The 18,082-nt window shown below is 45.2% G+C and overlaps 1 protein-coding gene across 1 annotated transcript in view; it reads right to left on the bottom strand.

Annotated features, from left to right (window-relative positions):
* dnah5l (dynein, axonemal, heavy chain 5 like) overlaps window positions 1–18,082 on the bottom strand; it is a 504,419-nt gene that overhangs the window by 198,128 nt on the left and 288,209 nt on the right. Inside the window, exons 51-55 of the mRNA XM_041183960.1 lie at window positions 15,210–15,416; window positions 14,691–15,020; window positions 11,888–12,094; window positions 6,309–6,551; window positions 5,452–5,606 (exon numbers count right to left, since the gene is read on the bottom strand). Of these exons, the coding sequence (XP_041039894.1) occupies window positions 5,452–5,606; window positions 6,309–6,551; window positions 11,888–12,094; window positions 14,691–15,020; window positions 15,210–15,416 (1,142 nt within the window). The remainder of the gene's footprint in view (window positions 1–5,451; window positions 5,607–6,308; window positions 6,552–11,887; window positions 12,095–14,690; window positions 15,021–15,209; window positions 15,417–18,082) is intronic.

Here is an 18,082-nt window from a genome sequence, read left to right on the forward strand (position 1 = left end):
CACTGACCACCCTTGCCAAGACCTCCCAAGCCAGAGTGGTGAGGTTGGTGGGCCTCCTGCAGCCAGAGCAGGCCTCCATGATGTCTAGAAGCATCCCAGGGATGCGTCACTGAATCAGGGGCCTGTACAATTCTTGTTTTTTGGGGCCACGCCTTCACCGGTGCCTTCCTGGGCTATAAGCATTGAGAAGTGTGCACACAACTTCCATTTAAATATGGTACCCTGCATGAGAAAGCAGCAAGGTAACAGCGTGGTGGGCAAATTGGAGACCGCCCGTCAGCGAGACGGTGTGTTCCCTGTGGTTGCATAAGTAATGAGGCGGGAATGGGATGACATGGTGCAAAAAGCCAACATTGCGGCCAGCAGGTAAAACGTAATTTTCTCGCCCGCTACTGCACTTAGATCAAATCTGAGACAATTCCGCCTCAAGGGTCTACCAAAGATGCCTTTCCTATCTGTAGATGAATGAGAGAAAATGCCGCACAGTTCTATGCTTGTCAAGAGATGTGGTGGTTCATACTTGCCACTCTCTGTGGGAGGAGCTAACACTGCATGGGCTGGGAGGACATCCACTGCCAGTGTCCATGAAGATCACTGCCACACTCAATTTTTTTGCCAGCGAGTCATTCCAGGGATCCACAGGGGATCTATGTGGCATCTCTCAGTCCTCAACACATAAATGTATCAAGGAGGTGACAGACACCCTTCACAGTAAGGCTCATCATTATGTGAAGTTCATACTGGATGAAGCTGGCCAGGCTGCCAGATTCCTGCGCTTCGCAGTTATCTCAGGCTTTCCTAGATTATAGAGTGCAGTTACTTCCCTGGATTGTAGGGGTGATCAATTGCAAACATGTGGCTTTGACAGCTCCATGGCAGCAGCCCGTGATGTTCATTAACAGGATGTTCATTAACACAGCATGCACGTTTGTGCCAGGTACCCTGGGAGCTCCCATGAATCCCACATCCTGAGTCACTCACAGGTACCTCCGATATTTGAAGGGCCACAGCGCTTACAGCTCTGGCTGCTTGGTGATAAGGGTACATGCTGAAAAGATGGCTGCTCAATGTATCTCAGAGGAGAGATACAACGCTGTGCATAGCTCGACAAGATCCATCATGGAGCAGGCCATCAGGATCCTAAAGATGTGCTTCCAATGCTTGGACTGCTCAGGTGTGGCTCTGTAATACTCTTCATGGAGCGTATCTGGCATAATGGTGATGTGTTGTGCCCTGAAAAACCTGGCACTTCAAAAGGGAGATGACCTGCCGCAGGGAGACATGGAGGAGGCTGAGGACTCCTCAGATGAAGAAGACCTGGAAGGGCAGGAGGCTGAGCAGGAAGATGATGGTGAGCTTCCATGAGAAGATGCCAGCAAAGAGGCTCGATGCGGAATCCGTGTCCGTGACACACTCATTCCACACAGTTCCGGAAAGAGTAAAGTGCTGACGAGGGGACCCGAGCACATTTCTCCTGTTCCTTAGTGGCATGCCAGTGATCTGAATGCCTTCACAACCACTCATATCAAGAGCAAGGTCAGCATTCAGCCTTGGGCCTCCAACCCTCAGGTTTAACTGGGCCCTAATCTTTGAAAGGTCAGCAGCTAAGGCTGCAGTCAGCCACTCTAGGAAGTGAAAGGCAGCACGCCAGTGCCCCCCTGCGTCAAGTGGACTTGGTGCAATTGTGGCCTCCTGAATGGGACACTTCCTGTGGCCACAGAGACGTGCACATGGCTGGAGAGACCATCATGGCTGCAGGTCTTGTGCATTGGCACTAACAATGAAGACAGCTATTTGAAGATGAGTCACCATTGCTGGTGATCCTTCAAGGCAATTCAGCACACAGAACTCCATGGTGTCTTGTAAGGAATAAAAGTTCATAATGCAAATTACAGTCACTTTCCACAAAGAGCTTGACGTATCTCCCTGACATTTCACATCAGAGGAGCAAAGTATATGAGTCGAGACATCACATGAGTATGAGGCTCACAAAAGGAGATCATCACGGAGTGGGAGGTTAGGTCAACCTTGCAATAAGAAGGCACATAGATGCATGTGAATGACGCATTCAAATGACGAACAGCGTGATATATACAGTGAATGAACGCTCATGAGCTAGAAGTGATATCAATGTTTCTTAATCTTTCTAACCCTACCGTTATGTCTTGGTGCATCCCTGACATGTGCTGCAGAGTTGGAGGCAGCCTGCTGAACGCTACATCTTGTTGTCTTTGATGACTTTGGAGGGCATTGACCGAGACCTGGAGATCCACGCCCTATTTTGAGTATTTTGCTATGGGGCAGGTGCACCCTCCTCGGCCTGTGTAGCTGGAGGTGAGGGATCACAGGCAGGGAGGTTTGGGATCGGCTGGACAAGCTTGGAGTCACGAGTGGATGGCCCCAGGTGTCCAGCTGCTGGTTTTCCTCCCTTTGGGTGCCCAAAGGCCCCTGTCTGACTGTTTGTGGAGAAGGAGCATCTGGAGTGAGGTGCCCAGCCCCCCTCTCGCCAAGCCACTGATGGATCCCACCAATGTCTATAGCGATGGAGAACAAGTCTGAGTGCAAATCTGGTAACATCTGCTGGACCAAGGTCTCCAAAGCAGCCACCATCCTTCCCAAGAAGACCTTGAGGCACTTGCATGTCGGAGCCAAAATGTCAGCCAGAACGCTGACGGACTCCTTCATCCTTCACTCCAGTCTGTTGACTGTCTCTCGCAACTCTGCCTGATGTTTCACCACCTGTTGTTGCATCACCAGCATGTTTGCGACAGCCATTTAAAGAGGCTTATCAACTTACTCAGACTCAGTGGGTGCCTGTTCTCCAGCAATCCTCTGAGTGCCAGAGACCTGGGCTGTCACTGCCTCCGACTGCTGCAGACACGTTTCAGTGAAGCATTCCCCAGAATGTGATCCCAAGCCTAATCTAGATCTATGACCCACCAGGATGTTGTCCTTGTGATGGTGGAGGCTGAAGATGAACACAATTAAGAGTCTTCTTCAAATGGATCCTCAGCATCCTCCTCTGAGGTGGCCTGGGGGCTGGGGGCCTATGTTATCTGTGCTGGTTTATCTGGACTTGCAGCTGTCTGTAAGACAGAGAAGATAGATTTAGTTCATAAGCTGGTAGAAGACAACATTGCATGTCACTCACTGTGAATTTTAGGGTGGTCAACTCATAGGGGGCTCATGCACACAGGTTTCGATCTCGCCTTCACCACAGAAGCAATCTCTGCCCTCCCCTGCCAACTCAGCGACATCCTCCTTGAGTTTGGAGAGATCCTGGATGTTGGCCATCCCTCTGCCAGTCTGGGATCTCTCCCTCTTGTTGTAGGCAAGCTTGGCCTGCATAAAGCAATAGGATGGGATGTGATGAGAAGGGATGGAGCAGACATTTGGAATGCGTGCCTCCTGTGTGTGCTGAGCCCTCCAGTAAGGGCTGAAGATGGAGTTTGTGCAGGTTGGTAGATGAGATGCTGGTGAATACGCTTTCAATGCTGATATCTCCCCTGCTAATATTACGTGAGATCCCTGAGCTGTCTGACATTTTGAGTGCACAATGCCATGATGAGAGTGTGAGTTTGGAGTGAGCTGAAGGTTGAGCAGATAATGCCCTGTCAGAGCAGATAAAATCATTCATCCTCTTCCTACATTGGATGGCATTTCTCTGGCAGTTGCCTACAGAACTAACCTCCTTCACGACCGCTACCCAGGCCGGTGAAGTGAGGTTGGTGGACCTCCTAAATCCATCCCTGGGGAAAAGAACCTCCTGGTTCTGGCAGACACCTCAAATTATAGCCTCCAGTGAGTCATGGCTAAACCTTGCCGCACTCTGCTTGTTCCTTGGACCCACCTCTGGAACTTCCGCCCACACAGCTGGGCTGCAGACAGTAATATGGCACTAGGAACTTTGACCCCATGAGGTGACGGTGGTCAGGCGAAGCAGTGCCTGCCCTGCCACGTCATTCAGTGAACAGCTTACCTAAGCATAATTAATGAGGTTTCAAGCAGAAGATTGGGCATGAGAACCTGACCCGCCGTTCAGTGGGAAACTTGCCACTAATCCCAAACGCCATGCACTTCAGACAGAATTTTTCCGGCGGCGGGCTGGGGGCAGGGCCTGTTTGCCGACGCGAAAGTGATCCAGGATGACGTCAGGGAGAAACGTCATCCCGCCTCATTTAAATATTCAGGAAGATGGGGGGACAGTGAAATCAGCTGTCCACCCACCGACCTGTCAATGCCATGCGCGAAAGAGCACACTCTGTCAGTTGGGGAATCCCCCCCACCCCAGCAGGCACAGGAAGTGCTTCCCGCCAGGTGTCTTGCTGGGCGGGCCTTAATTGGCCCGTCCACTTAAAATGGTGGTGGAGCCCATTTCGGCGGCGGCGATTGGCTGCCCACCTGCCGCCAAGCTGGTGGGGCCCACCTGCCCATCAAGGGCAAAATTCTGCCCTTAGTCTCTGGAATGGAAAATTTATATAACAGATGTGATGCATTAAAGTAAGATGTAATAATGGCTCAAAAACAGAAAATGCTGAAAAAACTCAGCAGGTCTAACCTCATCAGCGGAGAGAAAGACAGAGTTAACGTTTCGAGTCCATATGACTCTTTTTCAGAGCTAAAGAGAAGTAAAAATGTGATGATATTTATACTGTTTAAGGGGGATGGGGAAGGTGAAGCTGGATAGAAGGCCAGCAATAGGTGCAGGCAAAGGAGAGATTGACAAAGGTGTCATGAACAAAAGGACAAAGGGGGTGTTAATGATAGTGGTACTGGCTAAAGGAGGTGCTGATGGTGGCATTAAGGTCAGAAAGCAGAATGTGGTAATAGCAGGACAAGGGTAAGCTCTCTGGAAAGAACAACATGAACAAGTGACAGATGGCCCTTGTGCGGGTGGGTTGTGGGGGAGGGGGGCAGTGGTGGGAAAAAAGATCGAAAAAAGGAGTTTTTCCAGCATTTTCTGCTTCTGTTTCAGATTTCCAGCATCTGCAGTATTTTCCTTTTACGTAAGTAGTAGCTGCTTATTTAGGATGCTAAACATTTTTATTTAGGTTTTCTTCTGTAATTAGCAGCTACATTTATTGTCCTGGCTGCACTGATTATTTTGATCATTTTCAACACAGGATGACGTGGCCTGAGCATTAATAAATCACAGTAGATGGTTGAAATTCAACATTGCTTTATCACTTTCTCTATTTTAAATTATACTGACCCAACTTCAAAAGAAATACAACACATCCTCCAGCTTTTACGTGCCAGATTGTATACATCCATGCAAAACTGTTCTGCAACTACAGATATTTACATCCATTATCCGGTATTGAGGCCAAGAGATATTAATAGCCAGGATAAAATCTGCTCCTGCATCCACTCTGCCACAAATTAAGTAATAAAAGGAGATAATGTTACAAAGGTAGTGGATTAATAAAAAGCACTGCAAAAGACTTTTACCTTGTGAGTACAATTTGAAAGCTTTGATACCCTGCAATATATGAAACCAGTCTTGTAAGGCTTTGTTTTCCAGATCCACCAACTCCTACCAGCAAAGCATTTCCTTGTGGAGTCCGAATGACGCGGGATATCTTCACCAAATGTATCATTGCATCCTTTTAACAACAAAGAATTACATTTGTAAACTAGAATAAAATAAATTTACTGTGCATTGTTTAAATTGAAAATAATGAGTCACATCCAAAACACTAATCCAGTACCGGGTAACAACATAATATTGCCAGTTTTTATTTGGCAAGTAATACACTTTTACAGTAAGTTATAGGTTGATACAAAAAAAAGGCATAAATACTTGCAACACAAAGAAAAAGTGTAAATCCTATAAATTTTAATGTGCTGAAAAAAATGCAGCTGGCCCATCTGTATCTGAAAAGAGCAATGCCAGATTAACATATCTATTCTAAGGCTTTCATCATGAAGCTCATTTGTATAATACCCCATTTAGCTCCAACTCCACTAACTCCTCTGTGAATATGGTTTTAAGCTTCACCAGCAGCACAACAGTGGAGCTGGTAGTTTAGTTTAAAAGGAAGATCAAGGACAAAAGAATATGAAATCCTTATGTTCATCACAGAAGCAGCAGGGTTGCTTAGCCGATATCAGCTTAACAACGGTTATGTCTAGGACATTCAGGGATTGAAACTTAATGGAAACGTATTTGTTTTATCAGCGATTGCAAAGATATAAATACTTCCAAGCAAAGAATAGTACTGTTATTGATTCTTAATCTCTTGGCCTTGATTATATCAGGCATCACGAATTTGCATTACTAGAGGAAATGCAATTTAAGCCTGTACCTTGAAAAACACCAGATCCATCTTTGCACCTCTGATGGCTTCATTGTACTGCTCCATATATATTTGAAGGCGTTCGGCGAACTGATCAAATGATGGAATTGGTTCATAAATTTTAGGAGCTTCCAATTCCATATCATCTGGCTCATCTCCTGTGGGCTCTGGAGCATCACGTAAGAAATCAACAAAGAATTCTTCTTGCTGAATATTTGTTAAAATAGCATCACCGTGATCCTCTAAAGTGGCCTATATAGAAACAGGATATATTAGTAATTTGATTTCAAAAATGGGTGAGAAATTAAATTAAAATTGCACCCAGAAGCTTTGTGCATGAGTCCTAACTGGTCTGTGGTCTGAACCAAATTTGAAATTGAGCCTCACTCAACAGGTTGTGGTCAAAAGAAGAAAACCTCCTTCAGCTCACTGGCTGGAGGCATTGACATGCTTCTACACTTACCCAGCAATATGATGGGTTTCTGCTTTCTTACCTTTATGCCACTATCAGCACTTTTTTTAAAGCACTAACCACTACCATTAACAATCCCTTTGTCCTTTAGTTCATGACAACTTTGTCAATCCCTCCTTTGTCCCCACCTATCGCTGGCCTTCTATCTGCCCCCGCCCCCGCCCCCCCCTTAAACAGTATAAATTTAATCACATTTCCACTTCTTTTCAGCCCTGAAGAAGGGTCATAGGGATTTGAAACGTTAACTTTGTTTTTCTCTCTCTGCAGATGCTGTCAGACTTGCTGAGCTTTTCCTGCATTTTCTGTTTTTGTTGTTGAATATGATGGAAGGGATAGGAGACAACCTGTGGTATGGGTTGGTGTGGGGTGGTTGGGGGGGTGTGGCAGGGGGTGAGTGTTTGGTTGGTATGGGTAGGGGCTACATACTCAAATGCGGCAGCAGTGGGCCAGACAATTTTTGTTAGTCCTGGGACCACAAATGTAAAGACTGAAAAATTCCTATGCTACTTTCTGAGTGACTTTAAGTGGACTCTTTAGGATTGCTGTAGGCTGCTCAATGCTGGTACAAATAGTCAGAGCATATGCTGTACAAGCTCTGCTCATTTGTACCTGAATTTTGCATCTAGGGACCATTAACTGGCTTGGACTCTGATATACAAATATAAGGCGATTATATAAAATGGGTGCAAGTGTGGCATTTCACACCATAAAATTCAAGGATCTTTTGCTTACGTTACATCGAGGAAGTGATGAGTTGAATTTCTTCCCCATGAGTTTATGTTTGTTTTGATTGTGTCATAGGGCAGAATTTTGACTTCGGCAGCAGGCCCGTGATCAGCTGGGAAACAGGCCGCCCGCCGCCTGCGATCAACCTGCGACTGCGATTTCATGCTGATGGGCCAATTAAGGCCAGCCTGGCATGAAACGCGGCTCCCCAATGGTTGGGAAGAGCCAAGTGAGGGCAGGGGCCTGTCGGCCACTGGGTCCAACGGCGACCTGATGGCTGGTTTTAAAACGGTACAGGCAGCCCCGGAAGGCACTCAGCTCCCCGTTTTTCGGTTGTGCCTCGCAGTCCTCCTGGAGGAGGTGGCTGCCAAGAGGGACATCCTTGTCCCCAGAGATAGGAGGAGGAGACCACTGCAGCTCACAAAAAGTGCAGTGCACAGAGGTGAGAGTTTCAGATTGTGCAACCATTCTAACGTAGCCTCTTCATTGATGGGAGCATCAAACCTGGAGACCCCATTGAGCATTAAAAGACGAGGGCACCATGATGCAGATCTCCATGTTTTCACCAGGATGCCTGGCATGCACAATGACAGCATGATGACTTTAACTAATGATATGTCCTTGTTTTCCTTTAGATTCGCCAGCATGCACTCACTCTCTGGACCCCGAAGGGCCATCCCAGGTGCCAGAGGAGCACCGGGCTTCATTTGCACCTGCATCACACCAGCTCTCTGAACCAGGCACTAGCACCTTGGTGGCCATTAGATGGGCAGCTAGAGCATCAGTGTACACTGGTGAGGGCACTTCATACTCGCTTGGGGTACAGCTGGAGGCAGAGAGTGCGCAGGGTGCTGGCAGTCAGAGGACTCCTGGGGATCAGGACGATGCTGGGTCGAAGGCTGATGATGAGCCTCTGGAGTTGTCCATTAGGTGGCAGATGCTGGATGTCTGGCAGGGTATGGGAGGATCTGGCAGAGATCCATGAGGGTCTGAATGCTGGCCAACTGCACTGCCTCCTCCATTGAGATAGTGGCAACTCTCAAGGAGAGACAGCTCCAGGGACATCAGGGGTTCCTGGGGCTGCGCTTGGACCTGAAAGCCTTCACACAGTCAATGACCTCAGGTGGTCAGTGCCAGTGTAGAAGATGGGTGAGGTACCCAGTATCCCAGCTAGGTGCCCGTCCATCAATGGCGAGCAGGGAGGTCAAGTGAGACCTCATGTTGACACACAAGCTGTTTGTCATCTCTGCAGGCTTCTCTCAGGGCGCTCTGGATGCTGGCAGCAACTCATCTGCACCTCCGCCAGTGGCCATGGCATCTGATGAGGCTGTGATAACTAGGGAGATGCCAGCCATGGCACTGGCCACTCCCTCCCATGCGGGGCCAACAGAGGCTCCACTGGCCAGAGGACGACCGCCAAGGTCATCAAGGCCAACAAGACAGCAGAGTCAGCAGGCTGTCTCCAATGCCAGTGCCAGCAAGAAGGGGAGCACCAAGATGTAACACTCAGAAATATAAGTTAAAGGCACCATGAGCACAAGACAGTCCACGGATGATTTTCTGTTCATTTATGTTTGGTTTACATGTCTGGTGGTGTGGACATCAACATCAGTAATGGTAATGTCATTATACAATCAATGTGACAATAACATTAAATTTGCTTTTGTTCTGGCCTGAGTATGCTTCACCTTTTTTTTCTGGTGCAGGGTACACCAGTATGTAATGCTGGACGTGAGTGATGGATACTTTATTGCACAGGCACTGAGTGAACTTTGGTTTCAAATGAAAGGGTCTTTTCCGACATCCTGGATGGAGGCGGCAGCCCTAACATGAGATGGAACAAATCTTTAGCAGCCTAGCTGAAGCAGTGTTGGATCAAGGCGTCCCTTATATCCCTGCCTCCCTGAAGGTTACAGAGGTCTGCCTCCATGCCCTCAGTGTTCTCCCTACTGTGCTCCTCTTCTGACTCACTACTGGATTTATCATCTGTGGCCTGTGAAGCTGGGTCAAGATCCTCTTCCTCCAATGGGTCCCCCCGTGTCAGTGTCAGATTGTGGAGAGTGCAGCATGCAACCACTATCAGTGACACATGCTCTGGCGGGTACTGTAGTGCTCCCCTTGAGCAGTGCAGGCATTGGAAGAACATCTTCAGAAGACCTATGGCCCTCTCTAATACTGCCCTTGTGGAGGCATGTCTCCTATTGTAATGCTGCTTGGCCTCTGTTCTTGGGTCACGGAGAGGCGTCATAAGCCACCTTTTCAAAAGATAGCCCTTGTCACCAGCAGCCATCCATTGGGCTGGAGCACTGAACAGCCTCGGCACCTGGGAGTGTCTCAGGGTGTAAGCACCATGGGAGCTGCCAGGATACCTTGCACAGACTTGCAGAATCTGCATCCTTTGGTCACACACTATCTGCAAGTTGAAGATGTGGAATTCCTTCCTGTTGACGAAGGCGCCCAGCTAACGCACTGGTGCCTTGATGGCCACATGTGTGCTGTCGATGGCACCCTGGACGCAGGAGAACCCAGCAATTGCTGAAAAGCCTCTGGCTCGCTCAGCCTGGCCTGGTAAAGAATAAAGGTCAGTACCCACCTGAACAGAGCTTCTGTCACCAGCGTGATGCAACTGTGGACAGCTGATTGGGAGACTCCACAAAGATCCTCCACTGACCCCTAGAAAGAGCCGGAGGCTTAGAAGTTGAGGGCCGCTGTGACCTTCAGAGTCACTGGCATGGGGTGTTCACCCAGATAGCCGGAGGTGACCTCAGGCCCAATCATCTGACAAATGGAGGTCACGGTCTTCCTGGAGAGGAGGCCTTCAACATTGCACCCTGGACATACTGAGGTAGCTGCATTACTGCCTGCAAACCCTGGCAGCAGGATAGTGGCATCTTCAGCAGTTCCTTCTGCCTTGGACTTCCTGCTGCGCCTGCGCCTGTGCCTCTCTTCCCACAGGTCATTCCCCTGGAAGCAGCATTGGGAGACCTAGCGTCGTCTCCCTTCTGCCCCTCTCTTCCTCCTCACAGGAGGTGCCACCAGCAGAGACCACAATCCCCATTACCAGGGTAATGGAAGGCTGTCTGATACCTGGAAGGGTCCACATGATCTGAATCCTCTGGGGGCCTTGGAGACACCAATAAGTCCTGAAATGAAGCCTGGACATACTAACAATGAAGCCCCGAACAGAGATGAAGCTGCCAAGTACCAATAAGCAACCAGCAGAAAACTATCTCCAAAACTGCTCACTACTACCACTGGTGATGCTACAGACCCTTTTTATCCTGTCCTTGGATGAGCTTTAGCAAATTGTTGGCTGCCCACCTGCCTATTTTGGCCATGCAGCAAGTGCGAAATTGCACGGGCAACGTAAAATCTAGCTTAATTGCCTTTTTAATGGCCTCCTGCCTGCCCACTCAGCAAAAAATTCTGCCCACAAATGCTTTACAAAATCTTGAACATGGTTAGGAGACATCATTCTACCATTGCTATATTGTTAACATTTTGACTGCATTGTAGGAACATAGCACAGTAGTAACACTGGTTTAATACAGTTTTCTTTTCTGGCCCTTGTAAGCTTTTAAATATGGTTTTAATAACAATTCCCTACAAGTTATGAATTAGTGAGAAATAAAGCACTCAACAAAAAAAACGGGTTAGCATGATGTCAAACAACAATGTTCAGCTAAAATCAACTTGAACGATTCCACCAAAACATCCTAGATAAATGTTCTGCTAATCTGAAATGCTTGAAGAGACACAAATGACATCAAACCCAATTGTGCACTCAAGACAGCATAGTCATATTTTGGTGTAACGTCCAAAAATAAAGCAATACACCAAATTGCTTCACAGTGTGGTGCTGTAGCATACTCTCTGACCTCTTACCTTGACAAAAAAATTAAACAAAATATATAAATACTAATGTTCTTAGGATGAACATTACTTTGTGGCACATTTGTTGCAAAGATTTTCTTCAAATCATTGAAATGGTCACTAAACTTAAAATAAGTTTACAAAAATAGGAAAATAAGAAACAGAAATAACTTTTAAAATGTAATTGTAGCATGTAATGATAGCAAAAATCCATTTTTGGCAACAAATGATATTTACATTTTATAACTGTATACTCAGTAAAAACCTAAGCATTTCAGATTAGCAGGATGTTTAGTTCAGTTATTTTGGCTGAATCTTTCATATTGGATTAAGTTAAGATTGTTGTTTAGACAATTTATATCCTTCAGTAATAAACGACTTATCTAAAATGGCACCTTTATCACAAAATACTTATATATCTCCTAATATTATAATGGAGGTCCACTGTGCGCAAGTGTTATATCTAGCTTTTCAAAAACCATTTTGAAACAGATAGGGAGAAAAAATATTGCCTAACCTTTTTCACTGTTCTCTCAAACCAGTCTTTGTCCTGCTGGTTGGTAAATCTATCTGCAATAACACGAGTGCATTCATGTAGAAAGAGTGACACCAACACATCCGGAGACTGGCAAATTTCAGATGTAACAGTTAGGATTCCCTGCCAAATACGACTAAGATCACGGAGATTAAAAATATAATGGAATTTGGCTGGAGTGGGCAGCATCTGTAAAACAAAATTTTAAATAAAATTAAAAATGACAGAAAAATGAGAACGCACAATGAATACAGTGGACTCTAATATATTCCATCATTGAAGACCTGCTAGCTCACAAGTGGTAACATGTGCCCCTTCTGAGCATGCTTTTCCTCTGGCCATCACTGTCTTTTCCTCAGGATGCATATTCAATAGTTTCACTTTAATATTATACCTCCTCTTGAAGTTTTACATATTGCCTATCTATAATGACCACTGAAAGATTGAATGGATGAGGCACTACAAGCAGTTTGACTGCTACTTTCCAACATGACTAGGGGGTGGGACAAGTTCCGTGCTGCCAACACAAGCTCAGAAAATCGGCCTTTAATACCATAAAATTGCGAAACTGTGTTCTCAGAAGAATCAGCTTGGGAATTAGTGTACAATTACAATTTTCCAGCTATGCTGAACTATACATCTGATTCTCTGAACTGCATTCACCCTAAGTAAGTGTTATTCAGTGTAACAGTAATAATTCTGGGGGAAGGTTGGGTGCGGTCGAATAGCTGAAGGATTTTGAAATTCAGGCTCACAAGATATTAAAAGCAGCATCTCAAGTTGATATGGCCAATTAAGATAAAACTAATGTAATACTATGTTATATGACAAGAGGTAGTTACTATAACGGTTGAGATGTAATAATGAATCTAAGTAAAATATTAAAAGACCAGCTGGAGTACCATGTGTTATTTTAGGCTCCATACCAGAGGAACGGCGATGAATCAAGGATGGCAGTACAGCACAGATTCACAAGAGTGCTGCCTCATATGAGAAATACCAAATATAAATAAGGACTTCAAAAAAATAATGCTTCCCTTGTTAGGACAGAGGGGATTAAAGAATGGTTTGATAGAGATGCTTAAAATTATAAAAGAATGCTAGTTAGAGGAAAAAAAGGTGGCGGTTCTGCTTTGGGCGAAATCAGGAAATTAAGGCCTAAATCTGCTGGTTAGGTTATAGTTCAATATCTACAAAAATTCATTTGCATAATCACAAATGTAAAACTTTCCATGAACCAGGGTGATAGAATATAACTGTTTCTTCTTCTCCTATCCATTGACATGTATCCTGCGATCCATTTAGTAGTCTGGAGCAGTTTTATTAATACTGATGAAAATGGGTTTGTCAAAAAAAAATAAGCATTTTAATCAGGGTGTCCAGACCAGCACATGTAGACAACCTGATTTCAAACCATTGAAAATGCCTTAAAAAGGCATCCCAGTTCTACTGAAAGAGTTATAAATAACAATAAAATAAAAACACAAAATGCTGGAAAAACGGCACCATCTGTGAAGAGAGAACCAGAGTTAACGTTTCGAGTCTGTATGACTCTTCTAAAAGAGCTCTTACACCTGTTCTTTTTATGCATGCTTGGCTGAGAACCAAGATTCATAAAAGGATTATCTCAGCAAGGGGTTCTGTTTTGTTAGCTGGAGAGAACTGTTGATTCTGCTTGACTGATCTGTAAGTGGTTATAATAAGGTTCTTTCTATGATCTCTTTTGTCAATGTCTCAATGTTTATTTGCACAAGATTAAGAGGTGTGAATTGTTTGAAGTTATTGATAGTTTAATGGTCTATCTGACTGACATTTATAGAGTTATGGAACAGCAGTAGTTTTTTCAAAAGAAGATTTGTGAATGTGTGTATTTTTTTCTGAGCAGTTCCACAAATGCTATTGTTACTATATGGCTCAGTGGTTCTGTATGTAGTGTATACTGGGTGAATGGGCATGGGAAAGCTATGAGTTGGCATAAGTTGGCATGGAGGGTATGATGGTGGATGGCATGAGTCTGCATGAATTGGCATGGGACCTATAATGGGTCATGGGGTGGGTGGGAGGTTACGAGTTGGCATGGAAATGGTATGGGGAGTGGGTGCGGGTGTGAGTGGTGAGGGGCAGATCGACTTACAGCCTTCAGTACAACTTGGGCAAAGTCCCAGAAAACCGAGGCAGGCCTTCTAGCCAGCCGACCTTGACACATGGCCATCCTGATGGCCGTCTATGCTCTGCTTCTGAGGTCAGAGGGCCCAAATCTACCCTGGACCCACCCCAACCACAGAGCAAAGATCCCGACATTCAGGAGCCATTCTACCAGGGCAGGAAATTTCCCAACTCAAGCTATCCACCTCAGTAGCAAAGTCCAGCCCATTGTCTTCCATTGCCCTGTCTCTAATCTTCTGTTCATCACGCTACATTTACATTGGTGACAGAGCTTTGAACTACCTTGGTCCTATGCTCTGGAATTCCCTCCATAAACTTCTCAGCCTTTGTCCATCTATGAAAACATTCTTTGAAGCCCATCTCTTGACTCTTTCTAATTTCTCCCTAGCTCACTTGGTGCCAATTTTCCTTGCACCTATTGAGGGTGTAAAGCACTTTAGACATTTCTTTATATTAATGGTGCAAAATAAATTCTCTTTTTTGTCATCTCTGTTTCTATTGCTTCCTTTTTGTACTCCTTAATTTTCTCTCCTAATTGTCAGCCATAACCAACTGATCCATTTAGCTTCTTACATGCACCATTCTATGTGGTAGTGCATGATGTTGGCATTTAACATACCTTAATCTTAGTAGCCTGCCACAATTTGCGAGTGGTTGATACTAAAGCTGTGGCTAGCTTGCAAACCTCTGCAGGAAAGCCACGCTGCTCACAGAAATAGCCACTTGCAATGGTTCTGAAGATTTTATCGATCGATGCATTCGATGGTAGTGTACAGTTATAAATTGTGAACTGTCTTTTGAGACGTTGAGGGATGTCATTTCTACCACCACCAGGATGGATCATTGCAGCAACGAACTGTACATCAACAATGTTGGTGAACTCTCCAGGCTTTTCAAGATTGTAGAAACCCTTTTGTTCCATCAGCTGTCGGACAATCTCATTGGTTATCTGTTGAATGAGCAGAGATTTATTTTAAGCAAGTTTTGAGAAATCTGCTGAATAGAATGCCTTTGCAAAATTTCTTGTTTGCCTAAAGATTTTGTGTAAAATTTCTTTTTTAAAATTACATCACAAGGTGTACAAGAGAAATTTAGTTACTTTAAATGCTTCAGTGACTGAGCTAAAGAATAGATTTACCTGATCACCCCATTCATTGATCACAGGCATATTAATGTCATCAATAAACACAGTCATTTTTTTGCCACTGGGTGGGCCATATGTTGAACCCATTCGTTTATCCACGTAACTTTCAATGCTCCGTTGGAACATATTTGGCAGGGTGGCAGATGAGAAGTTCAAACTTTTGGTTGCATGGACTTCAGGATCATGTTTGCTCATGTAGCCCTGGAATTTAATGTGCAATACCCAAATTAATACTTCAGATACAAGTCACAAACGCAACAATCATCAGAGTATTACTTTTAAGTGAAGAATAACATAAATTCTCTCTGTCTATCTAAATATATAATAAAGTTAAATTATATAAGGAACACTTGCCTGACCCAGATGATTGAAGAGGCAATTTTAGATTTTCATTACATTGTTTAAATCCTTTTTAAGATATTCTTTTTGAATAATTTAAGTGCCAAACTGCAAACTGCGGAACCTCCATTATTTCTAAGCTGAGTGCTTGACAGTCTATTAGGTATTTTTCAAATGTAATCACCATTGTACTATAAAGAAAGACTTCCAAAGACTTCCATTTATATTTTTTATTCTTTCATGGGATGTGGGCATTGCTGGCTATGCCAGCATTTATTACCCATCCCTAATTCCCCTTGAGAAGGTGAGCTGCCTTCTTGAACTGCTGCAGTCCATGTGGTGCAGATACGCCCACAGTGCTGTTAGTAAGGGAGTTCCAGGAGTTTGATCCAGTGATAGTGGAGGAACAGCGATAGATTTCTAGGTCAGGATGGTGTGTGTCTTGGAAGAGAACTTGGTGATGTTCCCAAGCATCTGCTCCCCTTGTTCTTCGAGTTGATAGAGGTCACAAGTTTGGAAGGTGCTGTCATAGGGGCGTTGGTGAGCTACTGCAGTGTATCTTGTATATAATGCACAAAGCTGCCACTGTGGGTTGATGGTGGAGAGAGTGCCAATCAAGCGGGCTGCTTTGTCTTGGATGGTGTCGAGGTTCTTGAGCCTTGTTGAGCACTCATTCAGGCAAGTGGGGAGTATTCCATCACACTCCTGACTTGAGCGTTGTAGATGGTGGACAGTATTTGCAAAGTCAGGAGGTGAGTAACTCACCACAGAATTCCCTGCTCATGTAGCCACAGTATTTACATGGCTGGCCCAGTCCAACTTCTGGTCAATGGCAACCCCCAGGATGTTGATAGTGGGGAGATTCAGTGACGGTAACGCCACTGAATATCAAGCGGAGATGATTGGATTCTCTCTTGTTACAGATGGTCATTGCCTGGCATTGGCCATTTATCAACCCAAGCCTGAATGTTTTCCAAGTCTTGCTGCATATGGACATGGACTGCTTCAGTATCTGAGGAGTTACGAATGGTGCTGAGTGTTGTGCAATCATCAGCGAGCATCCCCATTTCTGACCTTATGATGGAAGGAAGTGTTATAATTCACTGCTTATTCACTGAGCAAAGGAGGAATCTGGAGCCAGTCTTTCCTTAACATAGGTTTATTCACATAACCCAGAGAGCAAAGGCTCCCTTTTCATCCTCCCCCACAGGTGGAAACTAGTTCTCATGTATATCTAAGAATAACACCCTAACCTTTCCACAATTAATAACAGCTGCTCTCACTTAAAACTAGAGCTTTCACTTTGTTGTGACAGGATTGCAGGGGGGAGGCAATGGCAAAGTGGTATTGTCGCTGGACTAGTAATCCAGAGACCTAGGGTAATGCTCTGGGGACCCAAGTTCAAAGCGCACCAAAGCAGCTGGCGGAATTTGAATTCAATAAAAATCTGGAATTAAAAAGTCTAATGATGACCATGAAACCATTGTCGATTGTTGTAAAAACCCATCTGGTTCACTAATGCCCTGTAGGGAAGGAAATCTACTGTCCTTATCTGGTCTGGCCTACACAGTGATGTGGTTGACTCCAAAATGCTCCAGCAAGCCACTCATTTGCATTCAGCCACTACAAAGCCTCAAAAAAGGAGTGAAATGGGCAGACAAATCAGCCTAGACACTGACAACAGCAAACTCAATGCTGTCAAATTGCAAAGTCCTCCTTACTTACATTTGGAGGCTAGTGCAAAAATTAGGAGAGCTGTCTCACAGACTAGTCAAGCAACAGCCTGACATAGTCATCTTCACAGAATCATACCTTGCAGATAATGTCCCAGGCACCACCATCACATCCTAGCAGGAGTGGCGGTACAGTGGTGGACAGTCGGGAGGGAGTTGCCCTGGGTGTCCTCAACATTGACTCCAGGCCACTGCATGAAATCTCATGGCTTTAAGCCAAATGTGGGCAAGGAAATCTGCTGATTAGCATGTACCCACCTCCTGCCACCAGTTAATGAATCAGTGCTCCTCCATGTTGAACACTACTTGGAGGAAGCACTGAGGGTGGCAAGGGCACAGAATGTACTCTGGGTGGGGGACTTCCAAGAGTGGCTTGGCAGCAACGCTACTGGCCGAATCCTAAAGGACATAGCTGCTAGACTGGGTCTGTGGCAGCTGGTGAGGAAACAAACAAGGGGGAAAAACACACTTGACCTCATCCTCACCAACCTGCCTGCCACAGATGCATCTGTCCATGACAGTATCGGTAGGAGTGACCACAATCCTTGTGGAAACAAAGTCTCACCTTCACATTGAGGATACTCTACATTGTGTTGTGAGGTATTACCACCATGCTAAATGGGGTACATTTCGAACAGACCTAGCAACTCAAGAATGGGCATTCATGAGGGGTCGTGGGCCATCAGCAGTGGCAGAATTGTACTCGAACACAATCTGTAATCTCGTGGCCCAGCATATCCCCCACTCTACCATCACAATCAAGCAAGGGGTCAACCCTGCTTCAATGAAGAGTGC

This window comes from Carcharodon carcharias, chromosome 3 (genome assembly GCF_017639515.1).
Source record: "Carcharodon carcharias isolate sCarCar2 chromosome 3, sCarCar2.pri, whole genome shotgun sequence".
NCBI lineage: Eukaryota > Metazoa > Chordata > Chondrichthyes > Lamniformes > Lamnidae > Carcharodon > Carcharodon carcharias.